At 44.2% G+C, this 25,808-nt stretch overlaps 1 protein-coding gene across 2 annotated transcripts; it reads right to left on the reverse strand.

Annotated features, from left to right (window-relative positions):
* Window positions 1-23,966, reverse strand: ints1 (integrator complex subunit 1). Of its 2 annotated transcripts, none has more exons than XM_015948618.3 (48): window positions 23,870-23,966; window positions 23,449-23,561; window positions 23,085-23,375; window positions 22,794-22,990; window positions 22,455-22,592; window positions 22,216-22,375; window positions 22,026-22,131; window positions 21,752-21,938; window positions 18,563-18,708; window positions 18,348-18,489; window positions 18,082-18,258; window positions 17,899-18,007; window positions 17,703-17,823; window positions 17,552-17,629; window positions 17,320-17,477; window positions 17,067-17,163; window positions 16,902-16,993; window positions 16,764-16,824; window positions 16,498-16,695; window positions 16,284-16,413; window positions 15,953-16,132; window positions 15,723-15,872; window positions 15,446-15,625; window positions 15,267-15,371; window positions 15,015-15,182; window positions 14,808-14,919; window positions 14,574-14,732; window positions 14,344-14,490; window positions 14,161-14,259; window positions 13,904-14,028; window positions 13,550-13,804; window positions 13,319-13,478; window positions 13,078-13,209; window positions 11,276-11,444; window positions 11,042-11,168; window positions 10,851-10,966; window positions 10,680-10,767; window positions 10,313-10,557; window positions 7,635-7,764; window positions 5,509-5,642; window positions 1,675-1,867; window positions 1,444-1,568; window positions 1,206-1,312; window positions 898-1,011; window positions 742-812; window positions 571-662; window positions 382-491; window positions 1-255 (listed from the first exon to the last, which is right to left on the reverse strand). In XM_015948618.3, exons 2-48 carry the CDS (start codon window positions 23,501-23,503, stop codon window positions 140-142), a joined length of 6,552 nt encoding a protein of 2,183 aa, XP_015804104.3. In that variant the 5' UTR covers window positions 23,504-23,561; window positions 23,870-23,966; the 3' UTR covers window positions 1-139. The 2 variants fall into 2 exon arrangements, with proteins under 2 accessions (XP_015804104.3, XP_015804103.3); XM_015948617.3 differs by having other exon boundaries at window positions 1,203-1,312.
* Between the last annotated feature and the right edge of the window lie 1,842 nt (window positions 23,967-25,808).

The following is a 25,808-nucleotide window of genomic DNA, read 5'->3' on the forward strand; positions in this document are numbered from 1 at the left end:
TAAAGCTTTCGACTGTTTTTTAATGGGTGAAATTCTTAATCTGTAGGGATTACAGGATGCGTTTCACTAAAAGAGAATGAACAGATGCCAGGAATACAAAGGGAATTTTCAGTATTTTCCGTCAGACGCGGAGATGCTGTTACGTAGTTGCCTCCATGTGGAGAACCTTCATGGACTCTGAGATCACTGAACTGGTGTCGATTTGTCCGTAGATGCCGACCAGAAACGCCTTGTGGAGTAAAATATCAGCGTGTTCTGGAGAGACAAACATCGGAGCTTGGATGAGTCAGAATTACGACACACTTTAGTCTTGTTAAAGCACCCACGTCATGTGGAGTCATGACAGATTTTAAAAACAGTGACTTATAAGAACTATCTTACCCTGACAGAGAAGAGAATATTCTGGAAGATTCCTCAGAGCAGTCTGCACCACGTCAAAGTTCCCGCTACCCATACAGTACATGAAAGTCGGCAGGAAGTCTGTAGCCAGGCTGCAACGAAAATAAATAGATAAACTGACAAGAGAACTACAGTAACCAGCAGTGAGTGGTACGTCTGTGCTAAAGCTACCGGGGATTGTTCTGGATGCAGCGCAGGGCCAGGCTGAAGGCCATGTTCCGACTCAGCTCCTCAGATGAAGTCATGAGTCTCTGCAGATCGTTCTACAGAAGGCAGAGCAGCTCGGTGAATAACGCGCTACACGCCAACATGCACTCTGCCCGACTCTGGCTCATGACTCACCGTGAAGTACTGGATGATTTCTGGGCTCCTCCTTGACTTCTCATCCACTTCTGTCAACACCTCCAACACATCTACAGCAGATGGGGCAAAGTCAGCGTTATTAGTCATTACAGATAAAAGAGTTCAAATCCCGGATAAACCGCTGCAGCAGGTCACCCTCCACTGCTTCTCCTTTTGACATCTTCTTCGAGTACAACGCCATGTCGGCAGCGCTCAGAGAAAACGACGCAGATATGTTGACCAGAGGCAGGGAGCCAGCAGACAAATCATCTGCAAAAAAAAACAGAGCCAAATGTTTAGTTAAAGCTGGAGTAGAAACTCTGCTCCACACAGCACACGGGTGGGTGCTACGGAATAGCTTTTTAGCTTCATTGCTGTAAAAGTTCATCACATCTTAACAGGAGAGGGTTTTAAAATCTGCACAGAGGAATAAAAGTTAACAGCTCCACGTGTGTGCTCACCACCTCGCTCTTCTGTTGTAACCTCCGCAGAAGAGCGTTTCACTGGCAAAGTGAGACCAGCAAGCAGAGACTTCAGCTGGACCAGGTCCGGGTTCTCTGCACACAAATTCCTGAAGAAGAAAAATAAATAATTAAATAAAATAAACAAAATTGTTTCTTTTTTCATTAAATCATACAAGGAATGACCCTTTGAAGACGTGGGATGGTGAAATTCTATCTTCGAGACGCAGCTTTGACTCACTGTAAGATATCAGAATGCTTTTGCAGGTACGGAATAGCCGCTGCTGCGTCGTGTGTGATGTAGTTTTGAGTGAACTGCAGAAACTTGTTGATGAAGATGAGTGGAGAACGACTCCTCTGGAAGTTCTACGAAATAAAACACGCATAATCACATCAAACTTTCATTCATGGCTGATTAAAACAAGCTGCTACATTTTGAAATCCCTGACTGCGTTCGAATCCCAGTGAGCACCTGAAGGACTTTCATGACAGACAGGAGGCAGTCTTGAAGCGCCCTCTGGTGGTCACTGAAGAAAACCAGCGGCTGCAGAAGCTCCAAGATGGCAAGCACGTTGCTAAAGAAGGTCATGTGGTTCTGCTGCCTGAACTCCTGCATGTTTAGGTGAACCCGGCCGTGGAGGAGTCCTGCAATCATGGGAAGGTGTCTGGAAGGGGGAAAGGAAAAGAGCAAGCTGGCATTAAACTAAAGATCTAGCAAACGCACTGTGTGTGTGTGTGTGTGTGTGTTATATTCGGTTTAGGTCTGCTTTTTAGATTTTTTTGTGCCGCCATTGTTCAAATAAACCTAAAAAAAGCAAACGTTGTGGTTTGGATGAAGTTATTTAAGAACTGAAGCCTAATCTGTACTAGGGCTGAGCGATCTATCGTTTTTGGACCGAAATTGCGATTTCAAACAGCACGATCACGTGACTGTCAAAGCTGAGGGTTTTTTTAGCGGTTCTGACTGATCCAGGGTCTGTTGCGTCAACTTTTTTTTAACACATGGAGCTGATGGCAGCATGAACTAGGCTTTACAGCGGAGTGTTAGTGAGGAAAAACTATCAGAAGGCTTCAAAAGCTGTGCAGCCGGCCTGCCTTGGTAGTGCAGGGAAAACTGTGCATTATTTGTTATGTAAAACATTTGAAAGTTATTTCAACCTTCAGATTTCCTCCATGCATTTTTGGAGTAGAACAAGATGATTTTATTTTATAAAGCACCTCTCTAGTTAAAAATCACAAGTTTCTTCACAAGCACATTAAAAAATAAAAAGATATAAATATAATAATGGGAGAAAATATTCATATCTTTAACTGATGATTAGAAAGTAAATATTAATGTGATTGATTTGTTGTACTAAATAAGATTCTAGAACACATACACTTGTAAAAAATATAATATAATGGCTCTACTGAGTGTCCCGTTATTTCTAAAACTCTGATTTTTCTCTGATAGAGTGATTGGAACAGATACTTCTTTGTCACAAAAAACATTCATGAAGTTGGGTTCTTTAATGTCTTTATTATGGGTTAACAGAGAAAAGTGATCACATTTGCTGGGTCACAAATATACATACAGCAACATGAACTAGCAATTTTGGTGACTTAGAAACGTGTCAGTGAACTGAGCTTCATAGCATGACCTCTTAACTTCTTGTGAGTGATTATGAGTGACTACAGCTGGTGACTTCTCTTAGGCCAGGTAAATAGAGCTCATTGGATACAAACGCTACAATGGGAAAGTCAAAGGAGCTCAGCATGGATCTGAAAAAGCAAATTATTGACTTGAACAAGTCAGGAAAGTCACTTGGGGCCATTTCAAAGCAGCTGCAGGTCCCAAGAGCAACAGTGCAAACAATTGTTTGTAAGTATAAGGTGCATGGCACTGTTTCATCACTGCCAAGATCAGGAAGAAAACGCAAGCTATCACCTGCTGCTGAGAGAAAATTGGTCAGGAGGGTAAAGAGTGAACCAAGAATCACCCAAAAGCAGATCTGCCAAGAATTAGAAGCTGCTGAAACACAGGTGTCATTGTCCACAGTCAAACGTGTTTTGCATCTCCATGGACTGAGAGGCTGCCGTGCAAGAAGGAAGCCCTTGCTCCAAAAGCGGCACCTTAAGGCTCGACTGAAGTTTGCTGCTGATCACATGGACAAAGATAAGACCTTCTGGAGGAAAGTTCTGTGGTCAGACGAAACGAAAATCGAGCTGTTTGGCCACAATGCCCAGCAATATGTTTGGAGGAGAAAAGGTGAGGCCTTTAACCCCAAGAACACCATGCCTACAGTCAAGCATGGTGGTGGGAATATTATGCTGTGGGGCTGTTTTGCTGCCAATGGAACTGGTGCTTTACAGAGAGTAAATGGGATAATGAAGAAGGAGGATTACCTTCACATTCTTCAACATAACCTCAAATCATCAGCACGAAGGTTGGGTCTTGGGCGCAGTTGGGTGTTCCAACAGGACAATGACCCCAAACACACATCAAAAGTGGTAAAGGAATGGCTAAATCAGGCTAGAATAAGGGTTTTAGAATGGCCTTCCCAAAGTGCTGACTTAAACCCCACTGAAAACATGTGGACAGTGCTGAAGAAACAAGTCCATGTCAGAAAGCCATCAAATTTAACTGAACTTCACCAATTCTGTCAAGAGGAGTGGTCAAAGATTCAACCAGAAGCTTGCCAGAAGCTTGTGGATGGCTACCAAAAGCGCCTAATTGAAGTGAAAATGGCTAAGGGACATGTAACCAAATATTAGCACTGCTGTATGTATATTTGTGACCCAGCATATGCGATCACTTTTCTCTGTTAACCCATAATAAAGACATTAAAGAACCAAACTTCATGAATGTTTTTGTGACAAAGAAGTATCTGTTCCAATCACTCTATCAGAGAAAAATCAGAGTTTTAGAAATAACGGGACACTCAGTAGAGCCATTATATTATATTTTTTACAAGTGTATGTAAACTTCTGACCACAACTGTATGTCAGACTCAAGGCCGAGCATTTTTATGTGGCCCGCGAGATAAATATCAAAAATATATTAAAACTGGCCCGCTGGCCGATTTTACCGCAAAGACTTCAACTCCCATGACGCTTTGCGGCGTTAGCGCGGAGCCGACGCGCCCCCTCTGTGTTTTTCAGCGCCTGCTGCCGGTGTCTGCAGCTACGCTGTCTCGGACAAACACTCCTCTCACTCAGCGCCGAGTTCACTCAGCTATTTTCTGATGTTGAAGCCCAGAAACGGAGATTCTAGCTGCTCAGTAATGTGTTCACGACTGAAAGAGAAAGTTTTCCAGCTAACGTCCAGACAGAGCCGATATAACTCCAGCGAACAGCGACACGCTCAAACCAGCACGACTCTGTGGTTGTGTTTCCCCCCGACACACAACAACGTGGTCAAGCTGCTCAGACATGTTCAGCAGCACAAACCTATGTGAGCACCTGTTGTCATCTAATGTTGTCATTATTATGATGAAGGTGAACAAAACAACAGGAGTCTCCTCCTCAGCTCAGATCAACCCCATGATGCAGGTATCTGGCTGGAACAGGTGAGCATCACAGTAAACCAGTGGAGCAAACTGAGCTTTAAATATGTTGGTTTTATGCTCTTTTCCTGCTCCAAAACATGAAAGTTAACAGGTGAGATGTTGTATTTTCATTTAAGATAAAATGATATTTTTATTTTGTTGTTGGATCGTGAGAAAAGATTTAACCTACAGTAAACAGGAAGTGGAAAGGCTGCAGATAGATGAATAGAATAGAAAATCCCTTTATTGTTCCTCAGTGGGGAAAGCTAGACGTCACAGCAGCGATGACGCGTATTACAGGAGAAAGAAAGGAGAATAAAAAATAAGAAAAATGAATAAACAAGAAAACATAAATCCTGAATAGATTTTAAAATGCTGATTATACCACAAGTAATGAATACCACTGATGCCTTTTATTTAAAACTGACGTGCTCGTGTGTAATTTGGTTATTCCACATTCAGTGTTAATGCAGAAATATGTTTGTTTCCAAATTGAAAGGTTCAAAATTGCATATATGTTGATAAAGAAAATGTGCAAATTTGCAGTCACTTTTTCAAAAAATATTAAGTTTGGCCCTCGACTCCGTCCCAGAGTTTCATTTCGGCCCCGTGTGAGTTTGAGTTTGACACCCCTGCTCTAGAACTTTATATTTAATTAATATACGGGGTGGCTTGGCAGGCTAGTGTTGTACCTTTGTTTGAAGAAAATCGTGAATCGAACTGAAATCGCAATTTTTGCTAGAGCGTTCAGCCCTGATCTGTCCTAAGTTTGAACCTACCTGAGTAACAGAACTGGGTGTGAAACCGCGAGCTTCCTACAGGCCAGATTAGCATCAGACACACGACCTTCAGCAGACTTGGAGTCTCCGACGTCAGCGAGCAGTGTGACGAGGCGGTGGACCAGGACGTCGAGCTGAGGGAGAGATAGATGCAGTGAGAACTCGGTCATGAGACGGATGATGGGGATTGTTGTAGTAACTGATCGGTCTGTGTTTGGGATTCAGTTCATGACTGCCGCTCAGAGCAAATCAGTGATCCAAGCTACTTGGAATGGTTACAGAACATTTTAGTATCCTTCTGATGCAAAAACTCAAATCACCCCAGAAAAAGTACCTAAACAGAAAGTCGTAAAAATACTTGAATAAAAAGCTAAACTTTATTTACTATTACTTTTACATTATTATTTTATATTTTTATTACAACAATCCTTTTAACCAATGTTGCCCCAAATGATGAAAAAGATGCCAACATATTTTCTCGCTAGGGATGTCGGATATTATTGGCCAATATTAGCGTTAAATATAGGAAATTATCAGCTTGAGCTCTTTTAATACGTCCATGCACATCTTATACACCAGACTCCTCAGCTTCTTCTCCTCTCACTCAAAATGTTAAAATGTGACAGATGTGAGGTTTAGTGCTCCAGATGTGTTGTGTTTGGTACAACTGGCCAACTTGTCCTACTTTGCAAAGATAATGTTTAAAATTTGAGAATGAATGATGGGTGATATGTGATGTTAGCTACCTACAATTATTGAGTTATTCAGGGGCTTTTGTGTGTGTGTGTGTGTGTGGGGGGGGGGGGGGGTATTGGTATAGAGCTCCGGACGTCACGTGACTCTCAGAGAGTAGACGCCATGTTGGCAGGCAACAAAGGTAAACAAAAGGAACGGGAGCGGCTTGCATTTTACTCCGTCGGAGTTTACTCCATACTTTAAAACCGAAGAAATGGTTTTATATCGTCAGAAATTAAATAGATTAAACATCTCCGACCCCTACCGTGCCCCTGGGATACTTTTTAAAACGCCAGAAGCTGTCGGAGCGGACTTCTTACCGGATTTGAGATGCCCTGACATTTATAGTTTATAAAACTAATTAAGCAAAAACACAAATAACAGATTTACATGTAAGTAGTTTAAATAGAGTGCTGCGCTGTTTGAATGTATAAACTGAACGCCAAGAGAAATCACCAGTCTGATTTTTTCCGTGAATAAAGTAAATATGTCAGGCAGGAGCGTCTCAGGATCTGTCTGAGATCTGTCTCGGTGAGACAGATAATAGCAATCCAAAGTGCTTTTTATGTGTGATCTGACAATTGATCAACCATTGCTTAAAAGTTAAATACAGCTTAGCCGGTTAATTGCTGTGATCATAAAACACGGAAACGGCAGCACGCAGAAATCACGAGGCAACGTTTTACGTGATGTTTACTTGCTGCTATGAGTAATAAGACAGAAAAAGCCACGCCAAAATAAGTTTAGGAAGCCCACTAAGAAACGTAATAAAAACATTTAAAATAAATACCATACACAGTCGAGGAAACGTTGGTTTAAGTACCTGATATGAAGTGGTCGCAGCATAAGCGAAAACCTTTACTCTCGGGATCCCACAGTTTCATTTTATCCGGTCACTAGCGCGTTTTATTACAATGATCCAACGTTTGCGGCGCTCTGGATCTTGGGGAATCCTGTAGACGGCTCATTCCTTATGTCGTCCGTGTCTGTTCTGCATCCTGGGGCAAAACAGGAATCTACCATATTTCCCGTCTGATCGAGGTTTCTGACTAACAAATAATCTGGCTGCGCCGCGGGCTTCTGCCTGCCAAGATGGCGCCGTTCGATTTGAACTGTTGCATGCCGGGAGAAGCGACGTCAACTCCCGGAGCTCTATAGGCTTATATTGGTATTTAAAATTAAGGGCTAGTCAGTATCGGTATTTCAGTAAGATGCTGATACCAATAATCCTCACTTTTTAGTAGTAGTGGACTGAACGACATCCGCTGCTGCTTGTTTTTGAGGATAGCTAAGATGTTTAGAAATGGTCCTGCTAGACCCTGTCTGCTACTCAGACAGTAACAAGTTTACTGAGGGATCAGTGCAGCGTGGAGCAGGTTGGGCACCATCACCTTGCAGCTGCTGCCGTCTGCAGCCCCTCCACTGCTGAAAGTTCCTGATGGCAGGGTGACATGCTGGATGACTTCTGGAAAGTGCAGATAAATCTGCAGCAGCAGGTTCTGGCACCGCATACTCATTGGACTGTGAGACAAAGACAAAAATAAGCATGTGATATGTTATCTTAACGCTAACACAATAAGCTTAACAATAAGAGGTTTTTCATTCACAGCAGCTAGCCGATCCGCTGGCGTTGTTAAACTCAATCCTCCTAAGCTGGCTTTACTGATGGGATCAAAGTAGATTTTTAGTCATTTTTCAAACTAAATATTATAAAAACTGATGTTTAATCAGAGTTTATGGCACAACAAAGCTATCCTCTATTGTTTTTGTCCACAAAACCAATAATTAAAGTTCACTAGTACAAACTACAGATATAATGTAATTCAGTGGTATTTGCATTGAAGTCGGTGCAGCTTTTTAAAATCCTCTTACTGCTTAAGGCTCTTGTCAGACTCTAGAAAATGAAGAGGTTCTTACAGTTATGCTTTTAAGCAAATCAGAGCGACCTTGAACAAGAGCAAAGAGTTGGCTGCTTGTTCAATAGTTTGAGTGTAATTGGAATAAACAGCAGCTTATCTGACAGCGAGCGCTCGCTGTGAGAGAGCTTAACTGGGATGTTTATTCAACAGGAGGCCAGAACCTTTTACTTTCTGCGCGTTTTTATCCTGCCATGGTTCCACTCGCGGTCGTTTTACCAGAAAGCTTAAAATGCTGTAATTCTGAAGCTAATTTTGCCTGACCTTGGCCAAAGTTTCCTCATTAGGGTGGTTTAATAAGCAGAGATGCATTCATGAAAGGAGGGTTGGGCTCCACAAAGAGTTGCACCCTGATCTCTGACAGCTCAGTCAGAGCAGGAAGTCACAACACAGGCAAGTTTAGAGCTTCAGCCTTAATCCTCTTGCCTTCATTATAATTCACTGAGCTTTTAAAGAGATCAGAGCACAGACGCCTTCTGCTGGTTTTAATTTCACACCAATAGACCTCATTATCGGGTTTTCCCGGGTCCAGCGCTGTGGGTGACAGTGGAAGTCTGAGAAGTTCGCCTGGTGCGTTTTAGCCGGAGTCCGTCAACACAACAAGAAACAAAACAACATTTGGGATATGTCATGGGAAACAGACAGCACACCATTTCTGAAAATAAAAGCAACCTTCTCCAACACACCTGCAGGACTGAGGGTCACTGAAGATCCAGATGTGCAGCTGAGTGTAAAACTGGTACATGTTTTATTTTCTTATTGCAGAAGGTAGGGCTGCTCAGTTATGGCAAAAACAATAATCACGATTATGGTGACTGAAATTGAGATCTCGATTATTTAGGACGATTTTTCAATTTATGTTGATTTTATTTATTTTTATTCAGTCATAAAACTGCTCAGGGCACAATCAGGACAAAAATAAATAAGAAACAAGATGATCACTAAAATAACTCCTGATTCCCAGTATAAAAAGACCAATATACTTATAGCTCATAGTCTATGACCCAAGGGCTATAGACCTTGGTTTAACTCGTGTAAGTCTAACCAGTACAGACCCAAATACCAATATCTTGCAAATACTGACAGCAAGAATTATACAGTGGCATTTATAACAAATAAATGCAAATAAATTGATGTTCACAACATGTTGCATAACATTTATTGAGTCGTGTCAAGGTGCTGTAGGAGAGTGCACTAGCACCGTGTCCTCAGAGAGATTAGTTATTATTTATCAGCGTGAGGAACTTATTTCTACCTTATTTATAAACTATTTATTTACAAGTCCATCAGTTTATTTAATAATTGTCCCAACCACAGCTGCACCCCCCACCCCCCAACCCGGTCTCACAGCAATCAGGGGCAAGCTGCACGTGCACATTTAGCCGTTTTTAGCGGCTCAGGAGTCCGCAGGTACGGTGTGTGTCACTCACTCTGGTTACTCCAACAGGGAGCCGGCTCTGAGAGCTGTCTTTAGCGACTGACACATCACAACATCATTCCCTTTCCTAATGATGTGAAGAACGGTCCGGAGCGCAGGCGGAGTGTTTAGCTAACCTGCAGGAAATGTCGACGACAGTTATCCAGAAAGTAGCTAAGGGTTACTAGAGATGTTTCTCAGGTGTTCGCCAGGTACTTTTAAGATTTAAAAAGTCAAGAAGGGGGTCTGAGAAGCTGTTGGAAATAGCGTCAAAGTCGCTAAGTAAGGAGCGCTTCATTTGCAACTCGGGGCAGCGTGAGTGGGAGGAGCAAATAATCGGCTTGTTTTGTTTTTATAATCGTTCAAAACTCAGATCGTAATCGTGATTAAAATTCGATTAATTGAGCAGCCCTAGCAGAAGGGCTTGCAACACGTTCATTAGCTTCTGTATTCTCTACTTCGCACACATGCTAAAGCCAAACCTGATCATGCATGGAAGAAAGTTTTATTGTTGGCTCTTCTCGTTCATCCGGTTGTTTTAAATGAACCTCAACTTAATTCTTTAGAGGAGTTTCCTGTCTCAGGCTGCAGGAGTGAGGTGCTTAGATATAAGAATGTGTGCAAACATCTACTTTAATTCCAGCTGTTCGACCAGAATGACAACCGCTGTACTGAAGAGCACAAGAGCAGAATCAAATCCTGCAGCTGACAACAATAAGTGCCTTAACCTATTTACCTGTCCTCCCACTTCTTGGTGCAGTTGATGAGGTATTCTGATACTTTCTTGATGTTATCCAGAGCTCCATCGCAGTAGGAGTGAAGGAGGGGCAGTCTGGACTGGATGAGGGAACAGGAGGCCTGGTCCAGGCAGCTTTTACCTTCTTTAGCCGAACTGTTGAGCTCCGACTCAGACAAGATCAGGTCCACCAGGCTGATGAGCTCCTCTGAGCTCAGTCGAAGGACAAACTTCTCCGTTTTCTTCTACATGTGTAAAAAAAAAAAAATTAAAAAGACCCATTTGATCTGCAAATATAACTTTCTTTGATGTGATTTTATTAGAGATGAAGAAACTCAGTAGGGAGAACCCAAAGCTGAGATCGTACTTGAGGGATCTTCTGGTCACGGCCCTGCCAGATGCGAGGAATGTGGCTACACGCCCAGAGGAAGTCCAGAGCTGATGATGGATCTAGTCTATTAAAAGAAAGTGATCAGAAATTCGAACCATAAGGAAATTTTCGGGTTTTTATTTTTATTTTTTAAGTGAAATCACGTACTTGTAATCTCGGTGTTTGGCGAGAAGAGCGCTGATGCACTGCAGCAGAGTGGACCAGTTAGACTGATGAGTAAGCAAAGCCAGAAGATACGGTCTGTAGGCGGGGGTGCCTCGAGCCTGAAGCAAACACCAAACTGTAAGAGAGAGGAAATCCCCGCGGCGGCAAGTAAAAGGACCCAACACTCGTCTCACCTTGTTGAGAGCGAAGAGCAGCTTCTGCTGAAGGTCGGAGCAAACGGCAGTAACCTCAGGGTCCAGATGCTCCAGCCAGTCCACCAGCATCCCAGAGTTCAGTCCTGATTTTGCTACCTCAGAGCCGCTGGAGGAAAAAAAACCTGAAGGGTTACTTTGTTAGAAAGGTGGATCTGTATCTGTTCATTTCAGATCCATCAGCGTTTTCCACGCGAGTTCAAACACAACTCTCACCTCTTTGCATCTACTTCCTTTTTCACTGCTCGCTCCTCACTTTCCTTAAGGAGCAAAGATATCACCATGGCAACAGGGCCGGCCGTCCCGTTCTGAGTACCAACGGTCATCAGCAGGGACAGCAGCTCCTCCAGATGCGGTGACCTGACCTCCATCAGCCCTCGTAACACTGAAACAACAGCAGTGGACTCTGGGTAACAGCTCAGCTCAGTCGGAGCTAAACAGGGTTACGGCACTTCCATCCGTTTCATTTAATATCCAATAAAACTGCTTTTGTCTTTGTAACTGCGGGACTCTTCAAACCTCATAAGGTTTATATGTTTATAAAGAGATATACATCTCAGGGCTTGTGTTAACCAGATAGTTTCCATATTTAACGTTTTTTGTTTGTTTTTTTAGGGTGAGGGAAAAATCCGAAGGCCGTCACGTATATTGACAGATTGTAATTAACACCCCGACTCATGCAGGTGCGCAGACATTTTATACGTAACTCACTGAGAACATCGCAGACGTAACAAAATCCATCAAGAAAAGCCTCCCATCAGAGCATCGTCTCACACACGGTCACAATTCTCAGCACATCTCACTTTTGACAGCACACAAGTGAACAGGACACTGAAGAGCTGTGGACAGGAGCTCGACGAGCGTCTGTGACTTATAAGTCACGGGCCAGCACCGCCGGAGGACCTCCTCCAACTGAAACAAGTGCTGTCCAGCTCTGCTCACCCTTCCAGAGAGTCCCGCAGACTTCTAGTTAATTCATTTGGAGAAACTTTCTCGGATTTTAAAGCTTCGGCTGTAGTAGCGCTCGTTATTCCCATATGCAGTGTGGTAGTGGAGAACTGATTCATCCTCTAGAACACTTAAACAACCAAGAGTGTGTCAGAGACTAAAGTCCAGAACCTCATGACCACTGCCTCTTCAGCAAGCCCCCTAGAGACGTTAGATTAGGGCCGAACCATTAGGCACAAGCAGGTGACTAGGTCAGGTTCAGAGCAGAAGGAAGGTATGCGTTTGGAACGCCTCGGGTGAAAAGTTCCTACTTTAAGTGCAATTATTTATTTCCTTGTAATATGTTACTGTGGTAATCTAAATCAATGTTTCCCAACCCTGGTCCTCAAGGACCACTGTCCTGCTTGTTTTCCATGTTGCCCTTTTAAACGCCAGTGTTGCCCTGCTGCCACACACCTGACTTCAGTGAACGAGTGATTAACAGGCATCTGCAGCACTTGATGTCCTCCTGAGGAGCAGAGACCCTGAGGACCAGGGTTGGGAAACACACCTCTATATATATTAATTGTATTATTGGAAATTAAATAGAATAGAATGTTGAACATCTTAGGTGTGTTCTTGCTGTGCGTTATTTCTAATTCCATGTTGTCGTTCTTTTATAAAACACAGAAACGGTTTTGTTACCTGTTATTGACGCTACAGTTTCGCCGACGGCTGCCGGCTTCTTCAGGCTGACGCTGGCGCGTCACTTCCTTCTCCGTTTATCTGCGGGCAGCAGATGAGAGCAGCCACTGCCCGCAGATGAATGGAGAAGGAAGTGACGCGCCACCATCAGCGTCAGCCTGAAGAAGCCGGCAGCCGTCGGCGAAACTGTAGCGTTAATAACAGGTAACAAAACCGTTTCTGTGTTTTATAAAAGAACGACAACATGGAGAATAGAATGTTTATTTATCATTATTTTAAAAATGAAATGTGACAAGAAAAAAATCCATCACGAACTGTGTGTGTGCGTGCGTGTGTGCGTGCGTGCGTGCGTTAAAATTTGAGATTTCCTTCAGCTCCACTGATACCTTTGCTGATGAGCTCAGCTTCTGCGTTGCATCTCTCCCCAGCTTTCAGCATCGATATGACGGCTCTTAGTGGCACCTCTGAGTCTCTACCATACACCAAAGCCTCAGCCAGGTGGATGAAACCTGTACGCACTGCAGCACACACACACACACACACACACACACACACACACGCACACACATTACTTGTTACTCATGCAGAAATACACCAATCACAGGAGACAAACTGTGGGAGGCTCACCATCACTGTGTCGGTGTTTAACGGTGCTCTGACCAGCAAAAGACTTGAGCAGCGTCTTCAGTGGTCCTCCCTCCACAGCTGGGCTGTCCAACCACCTCAACATCTCGACAATGACTTTGAGGAAAAGCGAAGAGAACGCCACATCCTGGGATACAAGTCGCTGGAAAGAATGAAAGGTTAAACAAAGAGGCTTAATGAAGCACAATAAGCTATTATGAGCTGGCTGCTCACCTGGTAGAGGTGTAGCTGGCGCATCAGAGGGCAGGAGAGAGCGTGGCAGCGGTGCATCGACATGACAATAGGTCCTGCATGGGCAGATGTTAGCAGAGCAGCGATGGCCTGCAAGAGACAGAAGGCCAGAGCCCTCTGCTGGAACTGGCCCTGCTTGGCCCGCATCAGCTCTCTGGCCAAGGCCTGCTGCAGCGCCAGAGACAGCTGACTGGGGGGAGGGCCGTGCCAGCGAGGGTCCGCTTTTGGGGGGAAGATCTGGGACAATAAACGAACAGCGGTGAATTTAAAAAAAAATAGAAAGTTTGGGGATGCTCAACTTAAAAAGGAGAAATGAGGCAGAACAGAAGGCATTACTTGAAGCAACATGCCAGTGAGATCATCTTCAGGTCCCACTGCAGGAAGCTGAGTGGCTGCTCTCATCTTCACTGAGCCATGAGGTGCCTCCAGCGGAACTTTGGCTTTGTTTGTCTCCGGTGAGTCTGTCAGAAACGTATTTGCGTAAAACAAATGTTAAAACCATCTACTGTTCATTAAAGCCCTGCGCCGTCTCAGAGTAGACACACAAATAAAAAAAAATCAACTCACTAACTGAAACTCAGCAAGTCACTGACCTTTGAGAGGAGGAAGAGAGGAGCTGAGTAAAGCATGGAAAGTATGCCCCCCTGTGGCTCCTCGCTCATGCTGCACCTCAACCAAGTGAGCCATGTAGTCTGTAGCAGAGGACGAGCGGGTTATTCTGCTGAAGGGAGCTATGCTAATGCCTTTAAACAAAACTCAAATCAGGTCTATCTTACGCTTGTCCATGATATTTTGCTCCAGGGCGTCTGGATCATGAGAGACAGCCTGGTCCAGGTACTGCAGAAGTTTACTCATGCTGGAGACGGGAATACCGAAGGACTGAACGAACAGCAGCAGCTGCTGAGGCTCCAGATCATGTAGAGCTGAAGGAAACACGTTCATTAGCCCATTAACAAAAACTAAAGCCATGACAGGTACTTTTTGGGTCCTTTGCACGAAATCATACCTGCGTCTACCAATCGAGAGACCTCTGACCGGATCATCCTCAGCTTCAACCAGTCGGGTAGCAGAAGAGCCTCCTCTGACGTGTCGACCAGGAAGGCGGTCGGCAGAGGTTTCTTCTCAGGAAACCAAATATCCAGGAGGGCATAGAAGTCACTCTCCCCTGTGAAAACGCAGAGTGGCAAACATGTACTCCCAGCTTCTTGAACCACGCTAACTCTAATGGGAACTGGAATACCTTTAGGTGGCCCCAGCGTCAGCAAGATGACCATGGCGTGGACCACAAGAATGTGCATCGTAGCGGTTTCCCCTGTTGTCCAACGCAGAAACACTTGGTCCTGAGACTCCGACTGGAAAACCAAAATCCAAGCTTGTTCAGAGAGTCTGAATCACAAGAAACAAAAGAGTTTATTCACACACTGCTGCTAATCTGGGCTGGGCTCACCCAGCTGTACAGATCCTCGCCCTCCTTGGTCTTCCTCATCCTCTTGATGTAGGCAGAAAAGATGGTGAGGAAAGCCGAGAGCACGGCATCAGACTCGGGCCTGCTGCAGTGTTTGGAAAACAAACTGTTCATGATGGTGGAACGCTCCACGATCAGCCGGGCGATGTCCTTCAGGACAAAAAAGGAGAGAGGAGAAATAATCTGTCAGGACCGCTCCGCGCTGCTAAAATCTTAGCGACTTGCTGCGATTACCAGTGCAAGGTCGTTATGAGCGGCCTGTTCTTCTACCGGTGCATGCTGGGAAAGGTAGATGAGGTAGGCACTGATGGTTTGAGGATCTGTTTCCATGTGAATGGCCTGTGAAAAGCAGATTCAAGATCAAATATAAAAGATTTTACACACAAATCGAGTTGCTGCAGAGACGGGCCGACCTGCTGCAGGGCGGTGGATGTCATTCCTCTGACGCTGTCAAACAGGGGCAGCTTCGGAAGGTCCTGCAGCAGCCACTGGTAACCCGGCAAGAGTTCAGCATCTGCAGAGTCCTCCTCCATGGGCTGGTCTCGTTCCTCGCCATCCTTCAAACCTCCTTCGGTGAGCACCAGTGACAAGCCCTGCACAAAAGCATGCAACATATCTGAGTCAGTGTCGTTTCTACAAACACAACACTGCTACTTTCTGTTTGTCTGTGTCCTGCATGTGCGACAGCACCTTCATGGCTAGCACTCTTGACGCCACTTGAGAAGAACTGAGACGACGCAGGAAGTAATCCAGAACTTCACACGTTGTCTGTTCATCTGCTGTCAGACCCAACAGGAGGTCCTGGAGACGCCCGAGCAGCTGCCTTTGTTTTTGTTGCCTCTGCAAGAAACCCGCAGAGCCCTAGTTAGCGCGAAACACTCTTCAGAGGCAAAAAGCAAATAAAAACTAAAAAGAAATACTTGTTTCTTCCTGGCCCTCTGCTCTTTGCTCTCTCCCTCTTCATCGTCCTCAGCAAGCAGGCTGTCGTCTGCAGCGTCATGCAGAAGAAATTCACACAGGCACTGCACTGGAAGCACATCCAAGGACCCCTCACTGGACTGAACCAAGTCCGCCAACCAAGGCATGGACTGAGAGGAAGCCTGTGGAAGAGGGAATGACTAAAGGATCCACACACACTCAAAACATTCTCTTCTTCTCTGAGCTTTAAACTTCAAGGGTTATAATTCTGTAAGAGTGTGAGCTTTAGCTTTAGCACATTAACCTAACCAACACGCCCAGCGGGATCACCACCTGTCTCTGGATGATGTTGAGAAGAAAGTCTGGGCTGCGGCTGCGACAGAGGAGGTGACCGAGACGCAGCGACTGGTTGAGGCTTTTAACCTGCTCCTGGACCTGAGGAGGAGGCCGACGCGGCGGACCCCTGAACACAAACAGAACATGTGACTAGCGGGAACGCTCACTGATGTGCTGCTAGAGCTAGGCCGGGTTTCTGCGTGGCTCTCACTGCGGGTCCAGGCTGGTGAGCTGAGACAGCAGCAGGCTGTTGCTCTCTGTGATGGTCTGTTTGGTGGAGGCAGCAGCCAAGTGGCTCTCAAAAGCCAGGATCTCCTGTTTCTCCTTCTGGGAAATCTGAAGCTCCCTGTTGATCAACTCCGTCTTTGTGTCGTCGTCGGTGATGGTACACGGCGGATACGAGTAGTTACTGCGACGACAACACGAGTCTGTTAGACGTTCGTGTAAACAATGTTAACGTTTAAAACTTTGACTTACTTCGTCATAACCATCTCCATGAGCATTTTCAGGGTGGGATAGCCGTCCCAAGCAAACAAGCCTGAAGAAAAAAATAATCATATTATCATATTTGTGGCTTAAGTTTCCTTTAATATTGTTTAAAAATACTCGTTGTACCTATCTTCTGAGGATTAAAGGCAGCAACCACCAACAACAAAAGCCACGCCTTCCAGTAAAGAGTGGATATTGCCAAATTTGGTGGTAGGTACCTTAAAGATGGATTCATTGGTTAATTTTAGTGTGTTACGAGCCATCTGTGTTCTTAAGAGCCTGGTGACATACCCTGCTGGCAGCTGGATGTTCTCTGGGTGGTGGTATATACACAGATTCAGCACCGCGTCAATGAGCTGGATCCTCTCCACTTTCAGGACCTCTAGGTCTGTTTAACAGGAAACAAAACAAACCTCCTTCCATCATTTAATGAACTCACAAAGATAAAACATGGATAAAACGTTTAGGAAACGTCCAAACATAGTAAAATAAACATCTGTAGTCATAAACAGTCACAGCTGGAGAGGATCCTCCACACACACACCGTCGGACTGAACCGCGGCGGCTCGTTTGACCAGGTGATCTGCCAGCTCCATGGCGTCCGCTGGGCCGAGGGGCAGGTCACGTGACAGCCCGATGACCAGGATGCGCATCAGTGTGTCTTCAAGCAAAGGCACTTCAGAACAAAGACGGAGGAAGAAACTGGAAGAAGCCAAACAGAATTAGATCCATGAGGAGGGAGTGGGAGAAAAGAAAGCTAGAAGGATAAGAATTACTTTCTGTCGCTTTCAGGAGGCCAGTTGTCCCACTTGTAATACGTCTCCGGCTGCTCTGTGAAAAGCACTTTGTGCAGGCTGAAGACACAAAAGACATCAGAGAGCAGAACCACTGGGACAGCAATCAAACCCCACCCCCGCCGACACTCACCAGTGAACGTAGTCTTTTGCTGTGATTTTGCTGATTGTAGGAACCACAGTGTGCAGCCACCACACGGCGTCTCTCTGGATGGAAGCGATCTGATTCTGAAACGACCTCAGGACCTCCAGATCTACCGGACCACGCAGAAATACAATCATCAAACCCAAACAAGCATCTTAACGACATCACGAGAACAAACACGTACTCTTCTTCTCTCCTTTGTCCCATGCAATGCCAGCTTCTTTAACTAGAGCGGTGATGCCCAGCATCATGGAGACGGTGAGCAGATCCGTCACCTGGATCACAAAGCGCTCCTGCGTGAGACGAGACACTTGCGTGAATAACGTGAGGTAAACCACACCTGCCGTGTTTCTACGCCTGTGTTTACTTTGAACTCCATCTCCACGTAGCTGGACTCTTTCCTCTCCTGCATCAAACCAAAACAAAATGACTGGAAGTTGATCTCGTGTTTGGTTTGTTTGATGATCTCTCTCAGTAGAGCTCGGGAGGCGCGCAAGTAATCGTCCTTATTGGTCAGCAGATCCTGGAACACCATAGCCAAGAACTGCAGACGGAAGAGAAAAACATACTTTAGAGAGGAACGTTCCAAAGAAATGCTTCCAAACAGACTCCAGTGCGTGTTGTTGTTTTGACCTTTGGTGCTTGCTCGGGGTTGTGCTGCAGGACCGTGTGCAGAACCTGCATGTTGTTGGGATTCCTGGCATTAGACAGCTCATTAAAGATCACCAGCTTCACCATGGTGCCCAGGTTGTCTCTGTGTGCATTCAGCAGCTCCCTGCAGGGCAGCACCCACAAGCGTAAATAAACAATCCAATTCCACAGCGACACAAGAACTGGACTCCACACACCTGACACACAGCATGTAGTGGTTGAGGAGGACCTTGGGTTTGAGTCGGATCTTGATCAGGCTGGAGATCACCTCCATGTCCTCTGCCCCGTGGGTGTTGCAGTTCATGCACAGCGACATGAGGAGGTCTTGAGCCGGTCGGGTCAGCTGAACACAAACACACACAGTGTGTTTTAGAATTACTGCACACTAGTGACAGGTGATATAAACCATATATGGTGGAAGTGATAGAAACTCAGCAAACTGTAGAGATATTGACCCTGTCGACCATCCGCTATTGCACGTGTTGATGAACGCCATCAAGCTAGGCTACTGTGGCCAAAAGCACCAGCAGCTGCTGCTGCAGCGCAGTGTTGTGTGGTGGGGAGCGGGTGGAGGAGGAGAGCTTGTAAAGAGCAACGTCGGTTAGACGGACCTGGTTTGGGTTCAAGGAGTCGGATGTTGAGCAGAAAAACATTCTGTGTGAAAGACTCAGGGCGACAGTAAAGTCTTATTTATCTTAATTGAGCTTTAACGAAAATACCATTTAATGCCGTTAATTACAGGTTCTTGTACCTCCGCTGTGATTTAGTTTGCACAATATTCGCTCTGCAGTTTCAGGAAGCAGCTCCACTCTCTCCCTTGGCGCTGCCTGACTGAGTGCCGCTCAACAACGGGGGAGAGACGGGATAAACCTCCAACCTTACTTTACCGATGTTGACAAAAAAAATATACAGCGAAGCATTGTTTTACCTGCAGCTACTCACTCCTGGAGCAACACTTAAAGAGCAAGTCACTCCAAATCAACATTTTTTTGCCGATAAACTATATAAATGAGTGTCTGATCGTGCTGAAGACAAATGAATCGGCATTTTAGTTAAAATTTAAATATTCTGCCTAAAACTGTCAGCGATGCGCCGTCGTCAGGTAAAAACTCTGCACTGCATTTGAATAGAAATCTGCCATCGCTATTGGCTAAGAGGTACCCTATGATGTTAGATGGTACAATATGATGTCACAACGTCGTGAGTGTGTGTATTTGTTAGCGACTCCACCCTCTCGGTCTGCTAGGCAACAGCATTTGTTGCATTTTTCAAACAGGAAGTGGGAGTTGAGTAAGAATCTGGTACGGGTGACTTGCTCTTTAACTCCAGTGGGTGAATGAAAACATGAAAAATCAACCAGGAAGCAGGAGGAAACGTCATTTCATCTTTTGTACGTTCATTCTGTGTGTTTCACCCAACTGCTTTACCGTTCTTTTGTAACACAGCAAAAAGTGTTGTTTTCACCTTGAACATTACACCACAGAGCAAACACAATAACAGAGGAACGAGACTGTAAACAAGAGGACCAACATATACAAAACACTAGGGATGTAAGAAAATATCGATATGGCAATATATCGTGATATTTTTCCCTGTGATTATTACATCGATATTCAAAAGCCGTGTATCTAATTCTTGAAAGAATTTACATGCAAACATTTGTGTATTTTCTTTTCGTTTTGTGCAATTCAATCGCCACCTGCTAGTTGGCAGCAGTGTGTAACAGGTTTTGTTTCCACCATTGAAATGTAAAACCCTCCATCATGGTTCAGATACCTCATGTTAAACACGTTACATATCAGTTTGGACTGTTAATTGAACATTCTTACAATAAATTCAGTAAAAAAATATTGCTTGTGATGTCTGACTGAATGTATCGCAATATATCGTGATACATCGTATCGTCTCCCCTGTATCGTGATATGTATCGTATCGCCAGAATTTCAAAAATACACATCCCTGCAAAACACTTTAAAAACCTGCCGATACCCGACATGGGCAATAAACAAAGGGAAACAACAAACAACAACAAAACGAAAAGAATTAACTAAACAAAGAACCAGAAATCCAGAAAGACAAGAACCAAAACCAGTGATTAGCCTTTTATACATAAAAGGCACAACAGAAAACAGCAACAATAAGAAAACACAACAAAACTACACGTGACAGTCAGTAACAGACTAGAACACCCAAAGATATCAGCAGGACATAAGTGTGGAGTCGTACTAAATCCCATGCAGACTCAGCAGGAGGAGAAACTGGACGCCAACTCAGCACGAGAACAAAAGAACATAGAAAGGAGCGTGAGAAAGAAGCAAGTCAAAGACACACAAGAGCAGCGAAACAAGCAGCAGAAAGTACAAGAAAGAAATCAGCCGTCACAGAGGAAGGCAACAAGGGAAAACCATATATGGACTGGGACGGAACAACGATCATCAACACAGAAAAGCAAAAATACAAAAGATTAATAAAGGAAGCCATAGAAAGAAGAAGACGTCAACACAGAACCATGAACAGAGGAGATTGGGTCGTGATTGTGACGTCGGTGAGGAGAGCGCGGGCAGCAGGGGGCAACGCCGTCATTGGCTGCCCGCTGATAAACGGAGAAGAAAGTGATGCCACCAACAGCGGCAAAGCCCTGAGGAAGACTACAGTGACGGGAATAAAGCGTAATGCAAACACCATTTCAATGTTTTTTTTACTCAAATCCAAACGAGTTTGTGTTTTCATCACATTTAGCACGTGTTCAGTTTAAAATCTCCTCGTCTTTATCCATGCTATGAGAATTCTTGTTGCATTGTTTGGAAAAATAATCGACGTAAAAATTCTCTGAAAGGTTTTTATAAACAGTTTTTTTTTTTTGCACATTAAATGTTCTTTAATGGAATTTGATGTTTGAGAAGTCTTTGTTCACCTGCTATGTCTCAGGTATGTGAGGACGCTCAGAAGCCACCGCTTTGACACGCATGAACAGCAGACAAAAATATAATACCCCTTCTGATTTCACACTCCCAAAGCAGGTAAGAAAATGTTTGGTAAAGTCAGCCGCTGCTCTGCATTAAGATCATAGCGTGTTCAACGGTTTTAACATTAAAGATGAAATCTGAGCTGAAGCCAGATTGCTAGCACTAATCATTTCTGCATGTTCTGGACAGAAAACTGGTTAATAATTAGATTTAATCACAAAGTGTTGCTTATTTTCATTTCCAAACAAAATACTTGGGTCCTAACTCACCTGCACCAACGGGTGTTTAGTTAGCTTTCACGTCTGGTTTCTGGGCCAAAGCCAGACACTCCAGTTGTGTCTCCGAACTTCTGACGAACGCTCTTGCACAGCTAAGATGTGACAATGAAAAGCATCCCCTCCACTAAACCCGACTCCTCACCTTTGGGTTCTGGAGCCACATCTCCAGCCTCTGCACAGCCAAGTAGCGTGCCTCTTTGTAGCCGCACGTGGCTGTGAGCAGACGCAGCAAATTGCGAGAGACGTTGTCCATCGGCTGCCTGCGGTTCAACTGATCCCTGAGGACGTCCAGCACGTAGTCCTCCACGCTCTCGGCTAGCTCCTCGTACCTGCAGCAAACAAGGAAAAACTATTTATTTCAAACGTGAAAAAAGGAAAGTTAACTTTCAAAAAAATAAATGTTGTGAACACTCTACCTTGGCATAACCTGCCCTTCATCCTCGGGACTTAGCTTCTCTTCTGCTATTAACAACTCTGTCTGAGTGTCGTCTTCATCTGGGATGGAGGGATGAGGGCTGTTGCCTGAAAATCAGACACAAAAAACAAGCAATGGTCTAAAACTGAAGCACTTTAAACAAATCGCAGCAACTTCAGGTGAAGCTCCACCTGCGCTGAGATCTCCAGCAGTGCGACCGGTATCAGCCTGCAACAGCATACTCTTCGGTGGCATCTTGGTACTAAAAGCTGTCTGGATGTTGTCAACAAAATTCTTACAGTGACAGCTGTCGACCCAGATCCGCTCCCCCAGCGAGTCCTCGATGTACACCTAAAGAAGAACCATTTGTACCAAAACTCACTTAATCGACACATTGTGTTGCTCCAGCTAATTTCCTGAATGTTCTCACTTTCACAAAGATCTCAGGCCAGTTCTCATCCTCTTCATAGGCCGCCATGAGCAGATTGCACGCCAGGACCGACACCAGGCTGTTGCCTTTTGCCTTAAAGTTGATCGAAGCGTCGCGGCGCAGGAGGCTGCACAAGGCCTTTAGACGAGAGTGAGACATGTTGAGAATAAAAAGAACCGAGTTTAATTCCATCTGCAAAACTGAGTTCAGATGAGATTAGAATTTTTGTTTTCATTGTCGGGCGTCAGTAATAACTTTACAGCTTAAATTGTGACAACGAAATCAAATAAAACGTGTGTAATTCTACTACAGACGTCTCCACCGGACAGAAAGTCTCACCTCAATAATTCCTTCTGTTGCAAAAACATTTGGCTTGATTTTTGCCAGAAACATGAGGCTTAGGTACAGAGTGATGTCAGGCTTGGCTCTGTTCATTTTCAGCTGTTTCACGGCTCCACATAACAACCCCTCGATGTGATCATCATTTCCCTCCGACTCTGCAGCTTCAATTTCGTCCAGCAGAACTACCGGAGACACTGTAGCGAAAAGAACCATCTGTCAGAGTTACACAAAGGTTTGCAATAAAGGACGTCACTGCTAGGAGTGACAAACACAAAGCTGTTGTTTAACCTTCAATAGGTACAACTGATGGCTCCTTTATCGAGGGTGATATAGCCCTCTTGTCCACTGCTGCAACATCAGCCAGCCGTCCCAGAGCACTGACAGGAGGGGTGGTGGATAATTTGGATCGCTTGGTGAGGTTGGACAGACCCGATGAGGGTGGCAGGGTAGACGGGGGCTCTCTCTTACGGTCAGGAGGTAAACCTGTGGACGCTGGCTTCAGGAGGGCTGGAGGAGGTTTGGGTTCTGCAGCCGAGCTCTTTGAGCCCAGAGCGATAAAATCTCCTGGTGGAGGATGACCTGAGACAGACAGATGTCACGTTTACGCCGGGTTCAACGAAGGCACGGCTCATTGTTGCTTAACGGCTCAAACCTGAAGTTTTAGCAGTACTGGGGCGTCTCACAGTTGTCGGTTTAGCTCGATTCATCTTTACAGGCAGCTGCTGCAGGTCACACAGGAGTTAACATGCCTTGGTTTGGATGAGCCTAAAAACGTCACAAAAGCACTTTATTATACATAGCTGTGCCGTTTTAGACCCAGACTAGCAGAAAATAGATGTTGAGTCTAATTAGACAGCGCGTTGTACTTATAATTTATGTATTACATACAGAACAAATATAAAAGACGCACAAAACCTTGGCTAACACTGGCAAGCGTTAGCCACCGGAGCTAACTTTCCAGGAAGGAAAGGTTAAGCTTTAACAACAGACAGCGTAACGTAAACATCTTAAAGGTATGTACAATGTATCATACTCTCACAAAAGTATGAATTCAACGTAAAAATCTTACTCACAAATAAAAATAAAAACAAAACACGAAGGACTGTCGCTGTGGTTCTTATTCTGTTGTATGAAGTCGCCGCCGGTGGGAGCAGACTACCGCCATCAAGTGTCGGGGTGAGGTCATGAACAAAATATAAGGATCAACCAGGGAACAACCGATGGGAACAACTTATTTTCCCCCGTTATGCATCATTTATTGTTACTTTGTGTTGTGTACGTTTTTTTAAACAGTCTACCAGCTTTTTCAAAGATGTATCAGCTGATGTATTCCACCAGCTGAATATTTTACGTAGAAATTATTTAACGGCGGAAACTAAATAACATTCTGGGTCACCTGATGCTGATACCTGTCCTTATCCACAACGTCCAGCAGATGGCAGTGTAACCCCCACTCTCTTTCCACAGTCACAGCTCACACAAAGTAGAACAGACATTATTTTGTCTTGTTTTTGCTCCGAGAAAACCTACAGGAGCTCCTGATAAGTTGCTGAATGAGTTATATCTACTAAAATAACTTTCACCGTGTGTGCGCACGGTCCCGTTGCTACAGTTACGTCAATTGCAACATTATGTATCGAGTCGTAGTATGACTTCCGGTAGGTGTCTTCAAAATAAAACATTTGCGTAAATAGTGCTTATCTAGGTTAGCCACTAGAGAGCATTAACATTTAAATACACATAAGAAAACTTATATAATTTTCTTAAATTTAAAAAGCAAGTGCATATAGTAATTAAAGTTTTCACTTAATACAATTAATCAAATGTAGACACTTTTTATATAAAATGATATTTAAATATGGTTCATTGAAATGAAAAGCTTTCAAGAAAAGTAAAGTATCTCAGAATAAAGATGTCAACACTGCTGCAAAAATGGTCGTCTTGCAGCAGCTTCTGAATAACCTTTCTTTTACTTTGTAATCACAGTGAGTCATGACAGGGATGCACCAATATGAAAATTTTGGGCCCATATCCGATATTACCGTTGTTATGGCCGATGACCGATATTTTCCAATACCAAAATAGATTTACACGCTGACATGTATGCTTCTGAAATCATGAGAGTTTGTATAGACTGAAAATTATACAAGCTGAATTTTGGAATGTTTCACTTTATTTCTATAGAGTGCAGCAAACTATATGTGTGTGCGAGTTTATTTTACTGTATTCACACACCACACCGATTTTTGCTTCTGAGATGATTACCATCCCTGTCACATGACTAAACAATTACACATCAGCGCCCCCTCACCCTCTGAAACAAACACACAAAGAAAGATAAGATGGAAAAAATTATTAGTTGTTAATATCGGCACAGTTTTACTTTACTTTACTTACTTTGATATGTTAAAAAATGACCATTATTATACTGTGCATCCCTAATGACTAACTGTCATGGCACCATTTAAAGTTCAGTAGGTCAATGAAACAAATTGCCAGATGTGGTAAATGCTAATTTAAATATTACACATGTACACAGAGAAATAAACAAGACATATTGTAATTAGATTGTTTTCTTTTTTGGTAAGTTCATCATGTAAAAGTTAAAGATTTTATCACGCTTATATATTGTCAAAATTCACAATCTATATTTCTAATTTTTATCTATCCATTCATCCATCCATCCATCCATCCATCCATTTTCTGAACCCACTTGTCCATGTAGGGTAGCGAGGGGGCCGGTGCCTATCTCCAGCAGTCAATGGGCAATCAGGCGGGGTACACCCTGGACAAAGTCCATCTTGCTGCAAAATTACAAACTCGTCTTTTTAAAACTTACATCTCATCGAAGCTTCTAAGCCTTTTCTCTCTTCATATTTAGTCCCACCCTTGCTCTGTGGCAAAGAACTGGTCATTCCTTTGGCATTGCTCAACAATGAAGTTTAAAATTAGCCGTATTCTCTCCCTCCTGAATAATAAACAGTCTAATAATCCAGTTTCAGCTTGCTGCCA

This window comes from Nothobranchius furzeri, chromosome 5 (assembly GCF_043380555.1).
Source record: "Nothobranchius furzeri strain GRZ-AD chromosome 5, NfurGRZ-RIMD1, whole genome shotgun sequence".
In the NCBI taxonomy this organism is placed as follows: domain Eukaryota; kingdom Metazoa; phylum Chordata; class Actinopteri; order Cyprinodontiformes; family Nothobranchiidae; genus Nothobranchius; species Nothobranchius furzeri.

Coding starts and splice junctions, on each gene's coding strand:
- ints1 (XM_015948617.3), bottom strand. CDS start 23,503: ATGAATCGAGCTAAACCGACAACTGTGAGACGCCCCAGTACTGCTAAA. Junction 14,029..14,160: donor CTCTCTTCCTCCTCTCAAAG/GTCAGTGACTTG, acceptor CGTTTCTGACAG/ACTCACCGGAGACAAACAAA. Junction 492..570: donor TGCATCCAGAACAATCCCCG/GTAGCTTTAGCA, acceptor TTTTCGTTGCAG/CCTGGCTACAGACTTCCTGC.